This window comes from Ornithodoros turicata, chromosome 2 (genome assembly GCF_037126465.1).
Source record: "Ornithodoros turicata isolate Travis chromosome 2, ASM3712646v1, whole genome shotgun sequence".
Taxonomy (NCBI): Eukaryota; Metazoa; Arthropoda; class Arachnida; order Ixodida; family Argasidae; genus Ornithodoros; species Ornithodoros turicata.
Window position 1 is genome coordinate 103309480 of NC_088202.1, and position 17631 is coordinate 103327110.

At 46.0% G+C, this 17631-nt stretch overlaps 1 protein-coding gene across 4 annotated transcripts in view; it reads right to left on the minus strand.

Annotated features, from left to right (window-relative positions):
* Window positions 1-262: 262 nt before the first annotated feature.
* Window positions 263-17631, minus strand: part of LOC135385887 (uncharacterized) — a 251685-nt gene continuing 234316 nt past the window's right edge. For 3 of the 4 annotated variants that reach the window (XM_064615481.1, XM_064615483.1, XM_064615482.1), the window contains 2 exons: window positions 4876-5372; window positions 263-4388 (listed from right to left, as the gene is read on the minus strand). In XM_064615481.1, the coding sequence (XP_064471551.1) occupies window positions 4137-4388; window positions 4876-5328 (705 nt within the window). In that variant the 5' untranslated portion in view covers window positions 5329-5372 and the 3' untranslated portion in view covers window positions 263-4136. Of the gene's footprint in view, window positions 4389-4875; window positions 5373-9885; window positions 10004-17631 lie in introns of those variants that run through there. The other variant, XM_064615484.1, reaches the window with a different exon arrangement.

Here is a 17631-nt window from a genome sequence, read left to right on the forward strand (position 1 = left end):
TAACTTCCTCCACTCCTGCTTTACTGCACCCTCCCCCCTTTTCTGCAGATATAAAACCCTCTTTCACCTTCACCAAACTCAATTCAGGCCGGACTATGCCGGCCTTCCTTATTGGACACCACCGAAACAAATCACGACGCCAAAAAATACTGTCCTATCCGGTGCCGAAATAAACTTGGCCGTCCAGGATTTTTATGCATCCTCAGGAAAAATGCCCCGGAGGAAACTTCTCGGGTTATGCTCGCCCCCCCCCCCCCCCCCCCCCATAGAGCTGAGTTCTGGATATGATCGCTATTTTTTACAGTCTTCCGCCCATTTAGGTTTTAGGTGTTGCATGTCGCCGCAAGGAATAAACAAACGAGGCTGGAAGGAACTTTGCGTGCTTGAGGTTCTGCGACTTTCGTAGCTCACAAAGTAAAAAATGGTGGCGATGGTCCGAGAAGTAATGAAACAGAAAGGCGGGCTGCGGCCGACTTAGTCACGGACGCTTTGCCATAGGGTACATGTACAAGATGTGCTTCGAAGGACTGGACGACGACTGCAGTGTGTGTTTATGTGTGTAGTCTTGATGCGTTGCAAGTACACGGCGGTGCCCGTCTCTTGATGCCATGTACGAGTTGGTATTATGAGGGGATTCGTTCATGTGGTTCGCGGCTTGGAAGAAGGCAGTTTTCGTTTCTCGGCATGATAGCTATAAAGCTACAGTGCAAGTTACGCGTTCTAACGCGGGTGTTTTGGAGAGATGGTGCGATGCATCCGAAGGAAGTGAAGGAAATATAGCTGAGGATATCAATGGTGCTCGAATATATGCTGTTGGTCTAGTACGACTGGGATGCATGGAGTAGTCTGATGATCTAGGAGGCAGAGTGTTACATTAGAGGAGTGTGGCTGAAAGAGAGCTTAAGCGGTGGCAAAAAAAGGAAATATACTTTCTCCTGGACATCTGTTGAGGGTTAAGCGAGTATTGCGTAGAATTGCTTACTTTTTGTCTTTCCGTCTAGGCGCTTTAGTGACCAAGAACGTCGAATTCACGAATGCAAACCGCTCTGTTATCGAAGTCTAAGATTCTCAGGTTGGTAGTTCCAGATACAACAGTGGATAACATTGCCAGTTACATACTTCGATGAAAGTGGTGTCAAATACCACCCTTGAAAGGGTGGGACTTAAAGCATTTCCCCAAACTTTTAACCACACAGTTAAAGGGGTTGTGACAGATTGATATACAGGGTGTCCACGCTAAGTGTGAACATATTTTTTAAAAATATGTCAATCACTTTTTCCGAGATGAAATCAATTGCAATATAGCATATGCTGAAGGGCACTCCCTAGGGGGGCATTAACAGACTCCTAAGGCAATGTCTTAATTAACTTTCAATAATGAACTTTTTAATTATAAAAGCTACGAAGTCGCTCCAATGAGAACATCTGATCTCTTCGGTCACCAGATACCAAAGCCGTTTTCAGAACAAAAATCCGTTCGGTAGATCGTCCGCAAAAATTCGTGAAGGAACGCCATTTTTTTTTCTTTATTTTATTCATTGCGCATCTCTAGAGACGCGTCTTTCCTTCGCCCCCAGTACGAGAGGATGAAAGAGCACACTATCGCCTCTTGCGTCCTGGAAAAAGGTTAAAAGAAAATCAGTTCACACTTAGCGTGGACACCCTGTATATTGCCCATTACATAACGCACGCATTCTGCTACATGCCTGAGTGCTGAGGAAAAAGGAATTTTCTAGGTGTCATATTTGACAAAGTAAATACACATCTTCGAATACGCATGCGCGCCAGCTCTGGCGTCGTAGGAGCGAGAGCTACGGCCCGTCCCATTGGTACTCATAATCATGTGACCTCTTGCGCGCTTCCTCACTGGCGGAGACGCGAGCAGTGACGTCACAACTGGATGGGTTTCGGTATTCGCGGTGCAAATCTCCTACGCGCCTATTACCCCCTTTGCTTTAAAACTTGAAATGCAAGTTCACATCGATGCAAATAATTGTCTTTCACATTTGTTTATTTTTACTACAAACATTTATCTGGCATAACTCGGGACGAAGTGTCACAAACCCTTTAAATGTTGTGCGTCTTGCTACAAACAAGATACTCCGCTAGGCCCGAATGGGAGATGATAACTGCAGTTGAAAAGTGGAAGGAAAAGTACCTATGGCAGGTTGAAATGCAAGCATAGCCGTCTCACTGTGTTGTCTTGTTGGTGGCGTTGTCTCTGGGACAACTGTATAGAATCAACGGGAGGAACCACTACGATTCAATTCACGCTTACAGAACAGCTACAGTTGAGGGGGAGGGGACGATCTATGCCAAGTATTTACAAGATCTCCACCGTCATGTAGCGTTTCAGTCCGATGTGATGGTAGGTCGACAGGAAATGATGTACTCTTGCCCATAACGTATTAGGGCACTCAAGAAGTGAAGTTGGCGAGCAAGGAGTGGAATGGCGTTCATTTTACACATTTCTTTTTCCCTCAAGATTATAGCCTATGATTTTTTATTTTTTTTCGTGTGGCCGAGTCCGGAAATACGTCCGTTAAAGAAGGCTGCAAGAAGCGCTGAAACACTGTGTGCGAAACTATACATGCTCTAAGAAGGAAACGAGGGAGCAGCTTGCGGATCAATTACAGCTTGTAGCCCAGACTGCGGCTATTCCTCGTTTCAGACCCATCGCACTACAATTTATCTCCCAGCATTACAAATAGTCGCTATACTTCGCATAAGCGTCCGCGCACTTAGTCACGAAAGGGTTGTGGCAATGCATAGAATTCAAAAAGGAACTAAAATTAGGTAGTTCTCATTTGATAAGAGTGTAAAACGCAAACCACAGCAGCCCATGATGAAACCTGTATCGGATTGAATTAAAAAAAAGAAAAACACAAGAGGAGTTGAACAGTATGACATTTTAGAATAATAACTTGCGGTAGTCTTGCATGTAGTCTTGCATGCAAGACTATGTGACAAGCAGTATATTATCCTAAGTACGTTTTCCTCCTGTCGCTCAACTCCCTTCCGTCGAGTGCACCTGCACGACTAACTAACGGGTTGGATGCATGATACAATCGGAGCAAGGAATACGAGTGATCAGCGTTGTTGTTGTTTGGTCTCACGTATAAACCTTCGAAGGTTCTCGGTGACAAAAGACATTCTGGGAAGGGGAAACGGTGGCCGAGCAGCGCAACATCCATATTTACGTCGAGGTACCATAGCGGCGCTGTTAACGGCTTGATGAAAGTGGCGATGACGTATACGAGCTACAGATGCGCAGCGAGTCTATATGTGCTTCACTCTGAGTATGCCATGAAATAATTCGAATGAAACCTGAAGACGTATCGTTGATGGTGCTTCCAAAGCGTATCGCAAGTAACCACAAGCCGGCTCTGCTGGCCGCCGATGAAGTATGGCCCTTCAGGAACTGTACCCCAGACGCCATGTCTGAAACATCTCGAGGCTTTAGAAATGTGGCAGTGCTATGAGTGGAGGTCAAATTCTGTGAGAAGGTGCCTCTTGTTGATGACGAGATATGTTGCAACAGTGGTGTCTGATAAGCGTCGTTGAAGTGTTTGTGCGCAGCCCGTACGCGTGTGATGAGGAGTACAACAACAGTCGCACTCGAGGATCGCTACAGGATGCGATCTCCCTGTAGCCCACCTGCGCGCGCACACAATCTGCACGCGCACTGTCATTCGTGTACGGCCAAGCGCGCGCCAGTCGTTGACTGCAGTGTACATCGTCTACTCAGATTAAGAAAGGGTGACACAATAAGCACAAAAATAAAAAGGAAACAACGATACACGAAAAAAATGTACGATGACCCACGCGTGTCTCGTGCGCCTCCATGCCGCAGTAAAAGCCACTTCACAACCTTTCACTTCACAAGCACATCTCCACAAACAAACACTTGTACACTTTTCCTGTTACACTTTTCACTTGGACAAAAACAAGGCAAAATTTTCAAAGAGAACTACGGAGCGTTTTAGCGTCCTCTTGGCTCTATATTGCCACGCGCTGCCGGTTCGTCAAAATACGCCGAAACCCGGGGCAACTACCCAAGCAAGGTGTTTCCTGTCGCGAGGAGCACCACACATATCTTCAGCCCATCAAACTTGCTGACGTGAATGCCTGCCTCATCAGGAGACAGCCTCGTAAGAAGGCGGTGGCGTCTCCAGGGCACGCGTGTTCGCCAGAGGGCACTTGAGGGCGTCCAAATACGAAGGAGGATCGTCTAGTAGGATAGGAGTGACTCTGTGCCCTCCAGTGCGACAGCTTGACGGACTCAACTGCGCCGCCGGCTGGTAATGGACATGCTGTCCCACAGTCCAATAGGGTACGGCTCGGTCCAGGTAGTGCGGGCGGTGCAGCCGAGGAAACGACAGCGCTCGCTGCAATGAATTCGTGCCCGTTAGAGTTCTTTCAAAAACGTCACGTCAGTATAGTAACCTGAGTTACGGAATTTACATTACATTGAAATAACATTACACTTGCGTAGTGTTACATCTAAATTAGCTCTAAAAGGTTATATTCGGGAAACAGGTAACCCTTACTTCTTAGTGAAACTGTCCACCATTTGCTTTCGATCGGCATGACTACTCCGTCTGAGTCACCCTAAGTTAAATGTAAAGTAATGAACGAGTAATGCGAACTACATAACACCGAACTGACAGAATATAAAAAACGCCGTCAAGTCCGCGGAGGAGCTAGCCCGAATTGATTTGAAACGGTTAGGAAGCATCTAGTTTGGGATGCTGACTATAATTCTGAATATTGGTAATCTTGATACAATGGAAACTTATTCCACGTTCTATCGTAACTTGTGTGCAAAAGTTTGTCGAATGAACTTGGAAATGAACTGGTGTTCGATGGACGTACCGTACTTGGGGCAGGATCCTCTTCGTCATTTCCGCTCTTAGAGCGCGAGCGCACCACGGCCAACGTGACGCAAGAGAAGACGAGTACGAGGAAGAGGACGAAGGCGAAGAGGAAGACGCGTCGCGTCGCGTCCACGTCGCGCACGTACACGACGACGGGCACGGCGACCGGCAGTAGGAGCACCAGGCACCGAAGGAAGTTCCGGTTGAAGCCTCCCGCGGTTCCCTTTTCCCCACTGCCGCCCCCGACGCCATCCTCGCTGCCATCCTCGACGTCTTCAACGGTCCCACTGCTTGTAGAGGGCAGTGGATTGTATCTCTGCTGCTGGCAACAGACGCTACAAGACGTTGAAGCAGCGATGAGTGGTGGTGGTGACAACGGCTGTACCGGGAGTGGCGTAGGCGGGACTGGTACTCCTTCTGGTGGTGGTGCGGCGGCGGGGGCGTCGTCCATCGGGGACCGCAGTCGCTCATCCCGGGGCGACCACGCTCACTCCTCTGCAGAGCAAACAAATGTTCAAACCATTAGGAACAAGCGGTACTGGAAACCGAACGGTGACGTCAGAGCGAGAAAAGGAAGGGATCACAGCATTACGTCGTAGGAAAGTCCAAGGACAAGTGTCTGTACCGTTGATGTTTGCTCCATCGTCTCCAAAATAGGGTAATACAGCAGCGAAGGAAGTGATCGTAGCCACTTAATAACAGCAGTAGCCTGCGGCATTCGGTAGTCGTGCCAAATGGACCGTGGTTCCCAGAACCAGGCACTTTTGAATATATCCGCGTACTTCTTGGAAGAAAGCGCTCAGTCGTGCTCTACTTTTTGTATCTCTACATTAAATACATAAAGAAGCCCTCTACGTACTCTGCCATTCTGCCTATAAACTTTTGAACGGCAGATTTTTGTTTGGTACAGTGGGACCACCCATTTACTTGATGCCGTCGGTCACTTTACTATACGCTCTCAATAGTGTAGCGTATTCAATCTAAGACTTGTTTAGCACAATTCGTTTTGGTTGTCTAGTAGCATAAGTGTAGTACACTGTTTGAGATGACGTGTCACCTGGTAGCTACGCAGCGTAAACAATACGTGCGTGTGAAATAATGCGTAGATTTATTTTGTAACTTGTATTTGTCGCAATTAACTTGTGGTTGATTAAATCTCTGATGAAAACGGATAACAAAACTGAATGGTTGGTGGCATATTATTGCCGAGCTGTCTGCCTGCCAAAACTAAATGGGAATCTGACACTTAGGCGTTTACAGGGCCTCTGTACAATATCATGTTATGGCGCCACGTTATAGCAATGCGCGTTGCGTAATAGACATCACAAACTCATGATAGCGGCGTTTGTAGAAATGTGATCAAAGTGACTTGTTGCGTCCGCACAGTTGGTCACAGTAAAATGTTGCAGCGTGAAATATATGCGCGTCGCGACCCTCCAACATTAGAAACCGTAGAAGACCCAGCTGTTGATGAGTCACATCAAAAGCATTAACTTGCAGAAGGGAACAGCCACGACACGTCAACACGGCCAAATAAAATGATATCAGATAACACTTCGGAGCGTCAAGCGGCACCTAAAAAGTAGTCTCGTCAATTGCTCCACATTCTACTATCTTTGGCATCCTGCGGATTCACATGCATCGTGGCTCGTGACCTTTCAGGCACCGTCGACAGCCTTCGCAGGTAATTGCTCAGCCGTGATGTCTCCGCACGCTTTGTGTCTTTTCGAAAGGTCGGGTTCAGGCGCTCAATCGTTACTGCCCAGGCAGCACAATGCACTGAAAGTCGAGTGCAATGGGGGTGGACGGTATGTGTCTTATCAATGTTCTTTAGTTTCTCGGGTCTGTTCAAGGCCTTCCAACCACCCGTCCACTCCCATTGCACTCGACATTCAGTACATTGTGCTGCCTGGGTGTATACTCTACAAATACGGATTCTCCGAGCTCACCGCCGTGTACATGAGTGTGCTCCACAGCTAGGTAATACAACTACCGTATGCTTTTCCACTTTTCCTGGGTGACACTGTAAGGCTATTTAACTTCGTGACCTCAATTTTTCGCGAATCGAGCGTATAGGGCACATATTTGCGGCCACTAAATTTCGCGAAGTCTGGATGCTAAAAATCGTGACTTACTTCGCGATAAGCCCGAGACCAGGGATGGGCAGTAATAGTAATACTTTGTATTATAATACTATTACTGTAATACTTTTGAGTATTTGTATTATGTATTATAATACTCATTTTTGAAATGTATTTGTATCTGTATTATAATACACAAAACGAGGTATTACATGTATTATAATACTTTTGAAGGTGTAATACTTTCCCAGAGGTCGTAAGTTCGACCTGCAAAGTGTCACCCGTGCACTTTATCAGTAATTTTTCGGGTCCCACAAACATTTGAACACGAACAAGGCTCCTATTACAGTGTTCCCCTGCCCCAAATTATCCCAAAGCGAGTGACTTTGGGGCCAGAGGTGGAGGAGGGAGGAGGAGGAGGAGTGTCGTTGGGAGGAACCCGAGAGGTCTGCCTGCCTGATTAGGCGGCATGTTTCTCGGGAAGGGAAAGGTGGTGGAGAGGAGGAGAGGAAGGGTGAAGTGGAAGACCGAGCGGAATCCGCTCGGGGGGAGGATAGCTGCGTCCATGGGCCGACTTCAGTGGAACTGTGCCGGCATACGCCTATTACACATCTGAGGGAAACCCAGGAAAAACCCCAGACGGCACAGCCGGCCCGCGGATTCGAACCGCGGACCTCCCAGTCTCTAAGCGCACGCGTTACCGCTGCGCCACCGGAGCTGGTGGGGCCAGAGGTTACTGGAGGTTTCCTCGCATTCCTTCCACTTCAGAATCCGTAAGGATGAGTCATACCAGTACAAGCCCTTTGTCTTATGAAAGAGTGCGTGCAGCCAGTCACCCCTGTACGTGGTTGCACTATGGGCAGTCACAGGTTTTTGAACGGCCCACATTTTATCGTCCAGAGTGGATGAAATCAGGGCTCTGCCACAGGGAGAGCAAGTTGTTCACTGCGATCGAATTGATCAGCGCTATCTGATCTTATTCGGAAAGATCAGGCCAGGTGCAAAAATGTAAGTGTGAATGAAACGTCATTGGAGAATGATTGTCTCGACAAGTAATGGGCATATATCTACGTAATTCTTCTGTTCTTTTCCTTTTTTTCTTCCCAAGTTAAGTATATTACAAGCGTATTACAATTATTACTCGTGTAATACACAGAAGTATTAGTATTATGTATTATAATACTCATTTTTGAAATGTATTTGTATCTGTATTATAATACCGATTTCTAGGAAGTATTATGTATTAGTATTATAATACAAAATATGAGTATTACTGCCCATCCCTGCCCGAGACTATACCCGTATTGATAAAAGCGACCTGCTGATTGGATCTGCTTCTGCTGTAAATCATGCTCAAATCATCTGCTCAATCGTTCGTTCAAACTGAACGAATGATTAGAGCAGCCTCATAACAGTTACTTTCCATTATGTTCACTTCAAAAGTTTACCACCACCAACAACAAATAAGTTAATGATAATGAGTGGGGAAATTCGCCACGTAAGGTGCGGCCCACTACCCCAAGGCACAATGGGGCACCACTACAACCAAAAGTTTCCGAATCCTACATATGTCAAATTCATGCCATTCGCGTTCCCTTAACATTATCGAAAATTAAGGGCTTCGCCAAAAATTTACCACTTATGCGATGGCCCTATAATGCTACTGCATTTAAACTCGTGTGAAATGTGGCCAGCGCGAAAGACAAAGGAATTACTTTCACGCTTCATTCGTACGCGATTAATTTCCCGGCCACTACTAGCCATGATACCGTGTGACAACGAGATAAGTTGCCCCTTTTATCCGAAACGAGAAGGAGCCTAACCTGTACGGGGGCGATCCTTCTTTTTCGACACCCAGCCGGTGTCTACCTACATTAGAGAGCGTAAATTTTCTTTGGACGAATCATTTGCGACCCGGGCAGTAGTACATTTTCGCGCTAATCGCTTTTCTCACGGGTCAGCTGAAGAGCCCTGCTCTTTACGACAAGCCACATCGACCGCTTTCCGTTTTTCTATTTTTGTCCCGACGGTGTTCCTTCGCCTATTATGTTTTATCCCCCCCAGCCGCTATTCTCATCGTCTCTTTCGACGAGTTTAAATGGCGTCGCAACTTTTCCCATTTCGGCCAGCGAAATGTTGATGGGTAGCGTCCCGAAGGTACATTCGCGAAACTTTTTGCATGCGAAAAGCGACGAAAGTGTTGGAAGTTGCCCAATCCCCTGGATATTTCCGGAAGCCTCGGAAACGCGAAAGATTGCCACTTGATGACCTGGCTGCCACCTCTCGAGAATTTCGAGATCCTGCGAGAGCGTAATATAGAATCAAGATACGTCGTGTCGCTTATAGCGTATGCAGATCGGGTGCTGACTTGCAACGAGCTCTCTATGCCCTGGTGTGTGTTTTATTATTTCTTGATGTGTTTCGAAGTATCGGGACTTTTTCAGTAGCCACGGAGCGGTTGCGAAGTTTTTGTACTACTCTTCGATGTGCGACGCATGCAAATGATACAGCGGCAGCAGCTCACAAGGGTACAACGACACGTGTATGTAATTTCGACACGAGCACAGGCCACACCTTGTAGTGTACTTTGTCAGATTTGGTGGATCGTACACGGTTCCTTCGGATAACTAGAGAACCTTCGTAGAAATTTTCAACAGATGAGCCGACTCCGATCGGTAAAATTCAACGAATTCTAATAAGAATCCACGAACTTTTTTTTTTTTCGTTCCCTGAAAGCTTCGAACTTAATCCTTACGACTGTTCGGGAACTTCATTTCAAGTGGTAGCCTTCAATAATAAGAAATATAATAATCGGGAGATGGCCCTCAGTCACATGGCTTACGCGATACATCCTACAGGCGCCTCCTGAATCCGAATCTCTATCAACAAACAAAGCACGGCGGGTTATGTCGTGAAGGTATACGTACCACTCACGAAACGGGTTCCTTTTCCTGACTCTTTCTATGAGCGTAACGGTGGCTGTCAACAAGGAGAGGCCACAGGCTCTGGGGACGAGCCGCATATCCCCAAGAGATGCACGGTCGAGAGTTTTAGTGCATCGTGCGCTATTGCCTTTGCGTGCGTAAGGGGTAGCGTTGGTAGTTCTGCGCACGCGCAAAACACGAGAGCTTAGCAGTGCACAAAACTGTCACGCTATCCCTTACGTACGAAAAGGCGGTAGTGTGCGATGCACTATTATTTCTACGCCAAGTGTTGTGCGAAAGCTCTTTTTAAAACGTTTGAACGCTCGAAAACAAAAAAGTTTTCGAAAATGTCCTTTTAAAATACGTAATAATAGTTAAAAATAGTGTTTTTTTTTGCTGCTGTCAGATGGCGCTGCCGTTTATTATACAGAGTCGATGCGCGTGAAGTAGCGTGGCTCTCCTACAAACACTTTTTTCTGTGGCCACGTTACGAAGACCGGTATCGTGAAAGAAAAAGGAAACATATTATGCTAATTAAAAGTCTTTCTTACGACGACTTTTCAACAGGTTAGCGAGAGCGAATGTCGGGAAGAAGTGAAAACAGCAACAACAGTTTCGTTTTGCTACTGTTTCTGTAGACGACCGAGTGCCCTTGCGCCGGTAGAGAAATCGGGCACCACGGGCGAAGAGCGGAAGGGCATTTTCATCGAAGAGGCTGTATCACGCGTCTGCAGAACGTTCATGGAGTCATTCGTCATGTCAAGCTACGTATGTATGCATCGGCACGTATTACAGGATGGGCGTAAAACATCTCGAGGACTGAGCAAATATGTCCTTATTATCATTTATCTTCCCCGCTCGCATATTTCTGCGTGCCCCGTTGCGTAAGCCACGTTAAATCTACGGAATTGTTGATTTGAGACTAGCGTACGGTGAGGTGTTGGCGAGTGAAGAAAACTTATGAAGTGAAGAAGTTCGTATTGATTGTAGCGGTGCGATTTCCACGTACAACCGTCTGTAACACGACTAGATAGATAAGATACACAGTGTGCGTCACGTAAAAAAATTCTGACCAGAATTTTTTAAAATTCGTTGAATATATCTATTCCCGATGGGGCCCACTCAAAGGTAATGGTGTATTAGTTAATCTTCATAATTAGTGAAAATAGGTTGACCGCGCAATTGCACAGTTGTAGAGCTCAACCCTGAGCAGTCGAGTCAGCTAGACCCGATACCACAGCGCTTTTCTATGCCCTAGTAAAAAAATATCGAAAATGTACAGTTTTCCAGTGGTGCGAGAGTTTTGCGGCCGCTTCTTCCTATCCGCTTCTAGCTGTCACCCTTTCTCAACTGACATCAGGCTGTTCCGCCAAGCATGGAGCGCCATGCTTTGCCCAAGCTGTAAGTGTGAGGGCGAATAGTGATGCCGCAAGGTATATCTAAACTGGTAGCGAAAACAAGCGAAAATACCAAATCAGACCCATCGGCAAGGCCACCAGCAAGAGGCGCGAGCGATCCTGGGTGTTGACAGTAGAGGTATGGTTGTAAACAGGAAAACTTTACAACATGGACATGGTTTGTGTGTGTACTAATAGGTTATTCATAATTTCAATGTAGAAAAAGCTTTCTGTTGCCCCGCTCGCGCACATATACGAGATCATCTACCACTCCAGTACATTTCCGTATCCTGCTCCTTTGCGCATGTGTCACAGTTGGGTCTGTTTATCCGTGCGTCTCTGTATCCGTACCGTGTGTCCGTGCATTGTAATATGGAGTTCGTACACTCTTTGGGTTAAACAGGAAGCGACGTTCACATCTCCGTGCTGTAAACCAAGATTAACACGAGTGAACAGATGAATACAATGATCCCATGTTGCTGGGCCCGCGAAAAAAAGATTTCGTCATGGGACGAGCGGCCAGGATGGTGTGAGTGTTAGCAGGAACCAGCTGTGTACCAACGATGTCGTGTTTTGTTGCACCTTATTTGTTGGCCTTATGTGAGCCTTCCTAATTTCTCTATGGCCATCACGATGCGTTCCTGTTTGGAGTTGTCAAAATCTGTGATAACTGTATGTATTTGGAATTGATATGATTCATTAAATCTGATATGCTTTATTTTTCTGTGTTCTCGTCTGGTATTGTTGACTGGGCGCGGAAAAGGGAATACAAGGCAAGCGAAGTGGGCCGGGCCAATGTAAACGTGCATGGATAATTATGCACTACTTATTATTCATACTAGTGACGTCGTCTCTGACGTCATTTATTTACAATCGTAGTAGTCCGCGCAACGGATGGATGGCGCTGACCGTCTCTATCATGGCGTCATTCTGAAGACACAGGGGCCTATGGGAGTTACGCTACCTGTTTAAATATACCTTGGATGCCGTTTCTCAGCCTACGTTATCGCCAAAATACCGCCTTTCATTTTGTTCCCTCCATTATCTTGTTTGGCCTGCTCAACACCCTCCAAGACACAGTTCGCGATTTCATCTGATAACTGTCGCGCAATAAAGCTGCCAATCCGTAACTTCCAAAAACCACGCAGAAAACAAAAATAAAATCACTGATTCCGCTGCTCGATAAGTGTGGTACGTTCTTCCTGGTTTTAACAACGCAAAAGTAAATGTATCGATTGGGACACTAGGAAGTGGGGGGTGCCCCATGCTTTGAGGAACAGCCTGATGTCAGTTGAGGAAGGGTGACAGCGAGAGGGGGATATTTCCTATCCCCCCTCCCGCTGTCACCTAGCGGCAACAATGTCGCTCAGTACAGTGGAGCATCGTACACGGCATGCACCATACATTTAAACACAGTTCATTAAATTCTAAAAAAAAAGCAAATAAGAAACAAGACAAAACAAAACAAAAGAACATCCACCGATGTTGCACCAAATAGCTTGTCCTGCGGATATTCGAGTAGGATATAGAACGCGGGAAAAACGAACACTTAACAGCATCTGTTCGAGCATTATGCTAATTTAATTGCTTCGAATTGATGCAGCGCAAATTCCGCTGCAAAAATGGTTGCACATAATGGTACACGTTATCTTTTGCCTTATCGTTGACAGAGCAGCTGCGTATCATCTCACACCTCCATATTTTCATCAGCCTGGCTGGCTATTCATCTTCATCCTCTTTTCTTTCCTTTCTATTATACATATCCCCCCATATTTTTCATTTTTTTAAAACAATGAATCAGAGCAACCACAACCGATGTATATAGACCCCTTCTCTGCGACATATAAAATTTTTGCCCTTTTCTACTGATCATTCACATATGTATGCGATACATAACGACCGAATACAAAACGCAATACCCATTTTTGAACAGCTAGGTGGTCCAAATTATCCGCAGCCCTACCCTGCGGCACGTGCAACATGTCGCTGCACTGGGCAGACAGACCTTACGTGTAACATCACGGCGCCATTATTATTATTAATAGGTGGTAAAAGGATCACACAATACATCTGCATATTCAAGCAGCAGAACACACAGGATTTATAACCTTGCAGTTTAGTTGCCGGTGTAGCGTATCTTAGATTCCTTTTTAAGTAATAATTTCCCACATGCTTCACGCGTGATTTGTCCAGTGAGCAAGTTTCAGAGCAAATCACTTGTGGAAATAACACCAAGATGTTTGACCTTTCCCCTCCTTTTTTTCCCCTTTGGTCTAATAAATATATCCCCCCGCCCCCAAGATGTTTCAATGAGGTGACTGTGTGTAGCTCATGGCCGCTTACGCGATATTTAGCGTCTAGAACAAAGAATCTAGAACTAAAAGGAGGATTGATTGTCTTTGATTACGGCGATTAATCCCAGTCATACACAGCATGAGTGAAAGGTGCGTGGGTATCTTCTATGCGCGAAACTCCTGTTCTAAATTCCCATGAGCCCTTGCGTGCCACAGGTGGAGCTTTATTTTTGAAGCGTGATGCGGGCAAGTTTACGCTTGTCCCATCCTACAGTTAGCAATACGAAGCTCCTGGCAACACGTCGAGAAGACGCTGTAATAATGCACAATTTTCTACCTCGTTGCGACCCACAAGAAAAAAAAATCGATCGGTCGTTTTCATTAGAACGGTTATACTTTATAAGATTAAAAAATCATAACCAAGATGTACCTTGTTAACACGGAGATACGATGATAAACACGCATGCATATTTGAGGAGGGAAGGACAGAGTCCCACGAAGGACGAAGATATTCGAGGGTCCTCGTCCATTCATATGTAAAACTCTTAATTGGTTTTATGGAAGGAACTTTAAACTGAACTTCTTAAGAGTTCTTTAAAGTTGAGATACGTACAGAAAACGAAAAATACGGGGGAAAGTATATTGTCTCTTTCATGAATGCTAAAAGGCGCACTTCCACGGAATGGAATTTAGAAAAAAAGTATGGGAGGGTGTAGCCCAAAAATGAAGTCATTGGATGGGGTCTCGGAAGGAGTACGAGAGACGATTGAGACATCGAACACTTGAAACTTATTGCGAAGCGCGACATGCACGCATCATCATGCAAAAATATCAGGGAATCGCACATCGAAGATAAGTAAGTGAGCATATAAGCATTTCCCTAATTAAATGAGGTATTGAAATTCGAGAGCCACAGCAATCTTCAAGAAAGGTATCGACCTGCCTTTTAAAACTTATTTTTCCGTACGCTCGAGTGTCCACATTTGCACGCCAACAAGAAGAAGATAGATGTATGGATGATGATGATGATGTGGAATGTTTCCCTACGTTGAGTGCAGGACCCTACCCCATTCCAAAAAGGTTCACGTGAACCGCCAATTTACTTCCATTGTATGCTTTTTCCGAGCCATTAGAGAATACCAACTGTGCTACCTATTCGTGAGGCACGCGTCTTTCCTTCGGTGCTCCTCTACTACAGCTCTCTTTATAACTGCGTCATTGCAGATTCTCTGGTGAAGGAGGATACGAACAGGTACGCACGCAGTCACGCGTGTTCCCTGAAAGCGATTGTTCACACAAACTGTTCATTAATGCTACAATCAAACTGGCTGCTTTAGGATGGGATTCATTATCCTCGCACTGTTTACCGACCTTAGAGTTTCGGTTTTCCTCAGTCAGTTCCCGATAACATTTACAGCGCTTTTCGACGCACTTACGGGCAACCACTTGTCAGAACATCGGCATTCTTGTTTCTTTACACTCGAGCTTTTGAGGTACGAGGGAATACGTATACGCGTAAGGTTTTCAAGGGTTAAGGGTTTCAAGGTTTTAAGGGTGTTCATTCAACTGTTGTGTTATGACACCTCGTGCGAGATAAAATATTGCAAACATAAGCTGAGCTGCTAGAGAATTTTACTGAAACCATTTCCATACGTCTGCAGAAAGGTCACACATCTTCATCTTTTTTATTTCTGAACCAATCAATCAATCAAGGTCTGCCACCAGAACGCGATGGACGACGACTAACGCTTTTCACAATGATGTTGCCCTGCAACATTCCGTCCTCCAACGGATTCTTGAGGTCCATTGACCCAACGATGGAGTACACTATTTGCAGTCGTGTCTCGAGGAGGGAAGTATCTGTCATACATCGGTTCCGCCTCAACGTCGCCCGCACTCAGTCACTGCTGTTCAAAATGAACCAGCAAACTACGCCCTTATCTTCTACCTGCAACGTTGAGGCAGACATTCGACACCTTCTCGACTGCCGCCGTTCCAGGTCCTTCGGCGACAAGCTCAAGTCTCGCACGACCAGCCTCGGATACTCCATCTCTCTCGCACCACTATTTGGCACACGGAGCAGTGGTGTAACCGCTTCTCCACTACCTGCGTGACACCGGTCTCCTCAGCAGCCTGTGACATCGTTCGTGGGACGACGGAGGACCTCTGACTTCTGACCCCACATCGCCTTTCTCTGAACTACCCCAGGAATATTTAAGTAATTACTTTAACAAGGAATAGCAAGTTGTCCTTTCTGGCTGGCTTTTCCTGTCAAAATAGGTAGATCCCCCCCCCCTCACACACACACAACATCATCTGTTGGGACAACAATTGCATCAGAACGCAGTTTTCTAAACAGTGACGTTATTTTTATGCTGCTGTTTATGCGCGATGGAATGTTCGTTGCCAGTCACTAGCATAAGAAAAAGGAAAACCATGTGCATATAGGAACACAATGATCAGCGCAGGTAATTAACCCTACTTTGCTGCGGTGTACGGATGCTACTAAGAGCTGAAAATGCCATATATCACCACATTGAGTTCTGCCCCGTTATTTGTGCTTTCTGTGGCACTGTGCTTGGAAGATTACAGGCAAGATCTTAGACGCTAGCACTAATTTCTTCAGCGGCAATCCCGCAGAGCACTTCGGTCGTCCGAGTCTTCGGAGATCCGAATGCCCGACATCACTGCCTTCCCGGCAAGAGCAGTATATTGATGACATGCCCGATGTCCCTCGGGGCGAGGCACACGGTACAGGCTGGGGATTTCCGACTAGAAATGAATATGTTTCCGCTAGGATGCGATGTGTTTCTAATGACGGTACACATGTGCAAGCTAGCTCAAAGAGGTAACGTCCCGAAGGATTATTTTAATTCGGATGACGTTGATTTCATTGTAAGACAGACGAGAAAGTAATTTATCGGTTCCTAGATGTAATTCACGCTATTGATTTGCAGTGCATATATGATGATGATGATGATAGGAGAAAAAATGGAGATGTGAGCCCACTCAATGCGGGACAAGCTACTCCAGGTCTAAGGAAAAAAAAAATGTCTAGAAAGACGAGAGCTCTGCTATGCTCTCAGATATACTACCTTTTGCCTTTGCACAGTTTCTATCTACAGTACCATAACAGCTTGGCTTAGGCTACCTTGTAGTGGGGAGATATATTTAATAGCTAAAAGAAAACAAAACAAAAAGGGACAGGTTAGCTATACTAGAGGCTTACTAGTCCCCCCCAAAAGAAAGAAGAAAAACAAACACAGAAAACTATACAGAAATATAGACAAAGACGGCTCCTTCACTAGTCGCTGTGCTGGCAGTAATCAGGGAGGTATCACAGAGTGGCCAAGGGTCCAGCTCCTTGTAATGGGACCTCGGTGGCTCAGTCGGTAGCGTGTTCGCCTTCTGATCCCGAGATCGCGGGTTCGAACCCGGCCGAGGACGCCAGCAACTTGGTGGCAGAGTATAAGTTGCTTAGACACGCAGTCTTCCGCGAGGGACATTAAATACGGGGTACCGTGTGATGAGCTTTCATCGCACGTTAAAGAACCCTCAGGTGGGCAAAAGCAATCCACAGACTGACCGCTGTGGCGTCGCTCATGATCTCAGTTGTCTCGCGACGTAAACCCCCAATTATTATTATTATCCTTGTAGTGGACGAGGCAATTAAGCATAGAAGGACATTGCTGGTGTCTTTTCTTCAACTGTCGTCATCCAATAGCGCTTAGGCTAGGTTAGGTTAAAAATAGAAATGTTATAAACATCTCCGGGAAGAAAGAACATGTTCCGGCACGTGTTTCGCCGGAAATTCAAATTGCGTGTCCTGTTCACCGGTTATTCAAAGGGCGCTTGCGATACATGGTAAAACACACGGGCGTTCGACTTGTTCCCTACTTGAAGTGCTTGAGGAAGCCTGGAATGACAAGCTCCGCTATGCTGTCCAATGGCTTCGTCTAAGAACAAACTCTTTCAGATATGAAAGGCCCCTTTTTCGGTGCTGGACAGCGAAAAGAAAACGTTGCTGCTAGACTCAGTCACAACTCACAACTGACCCT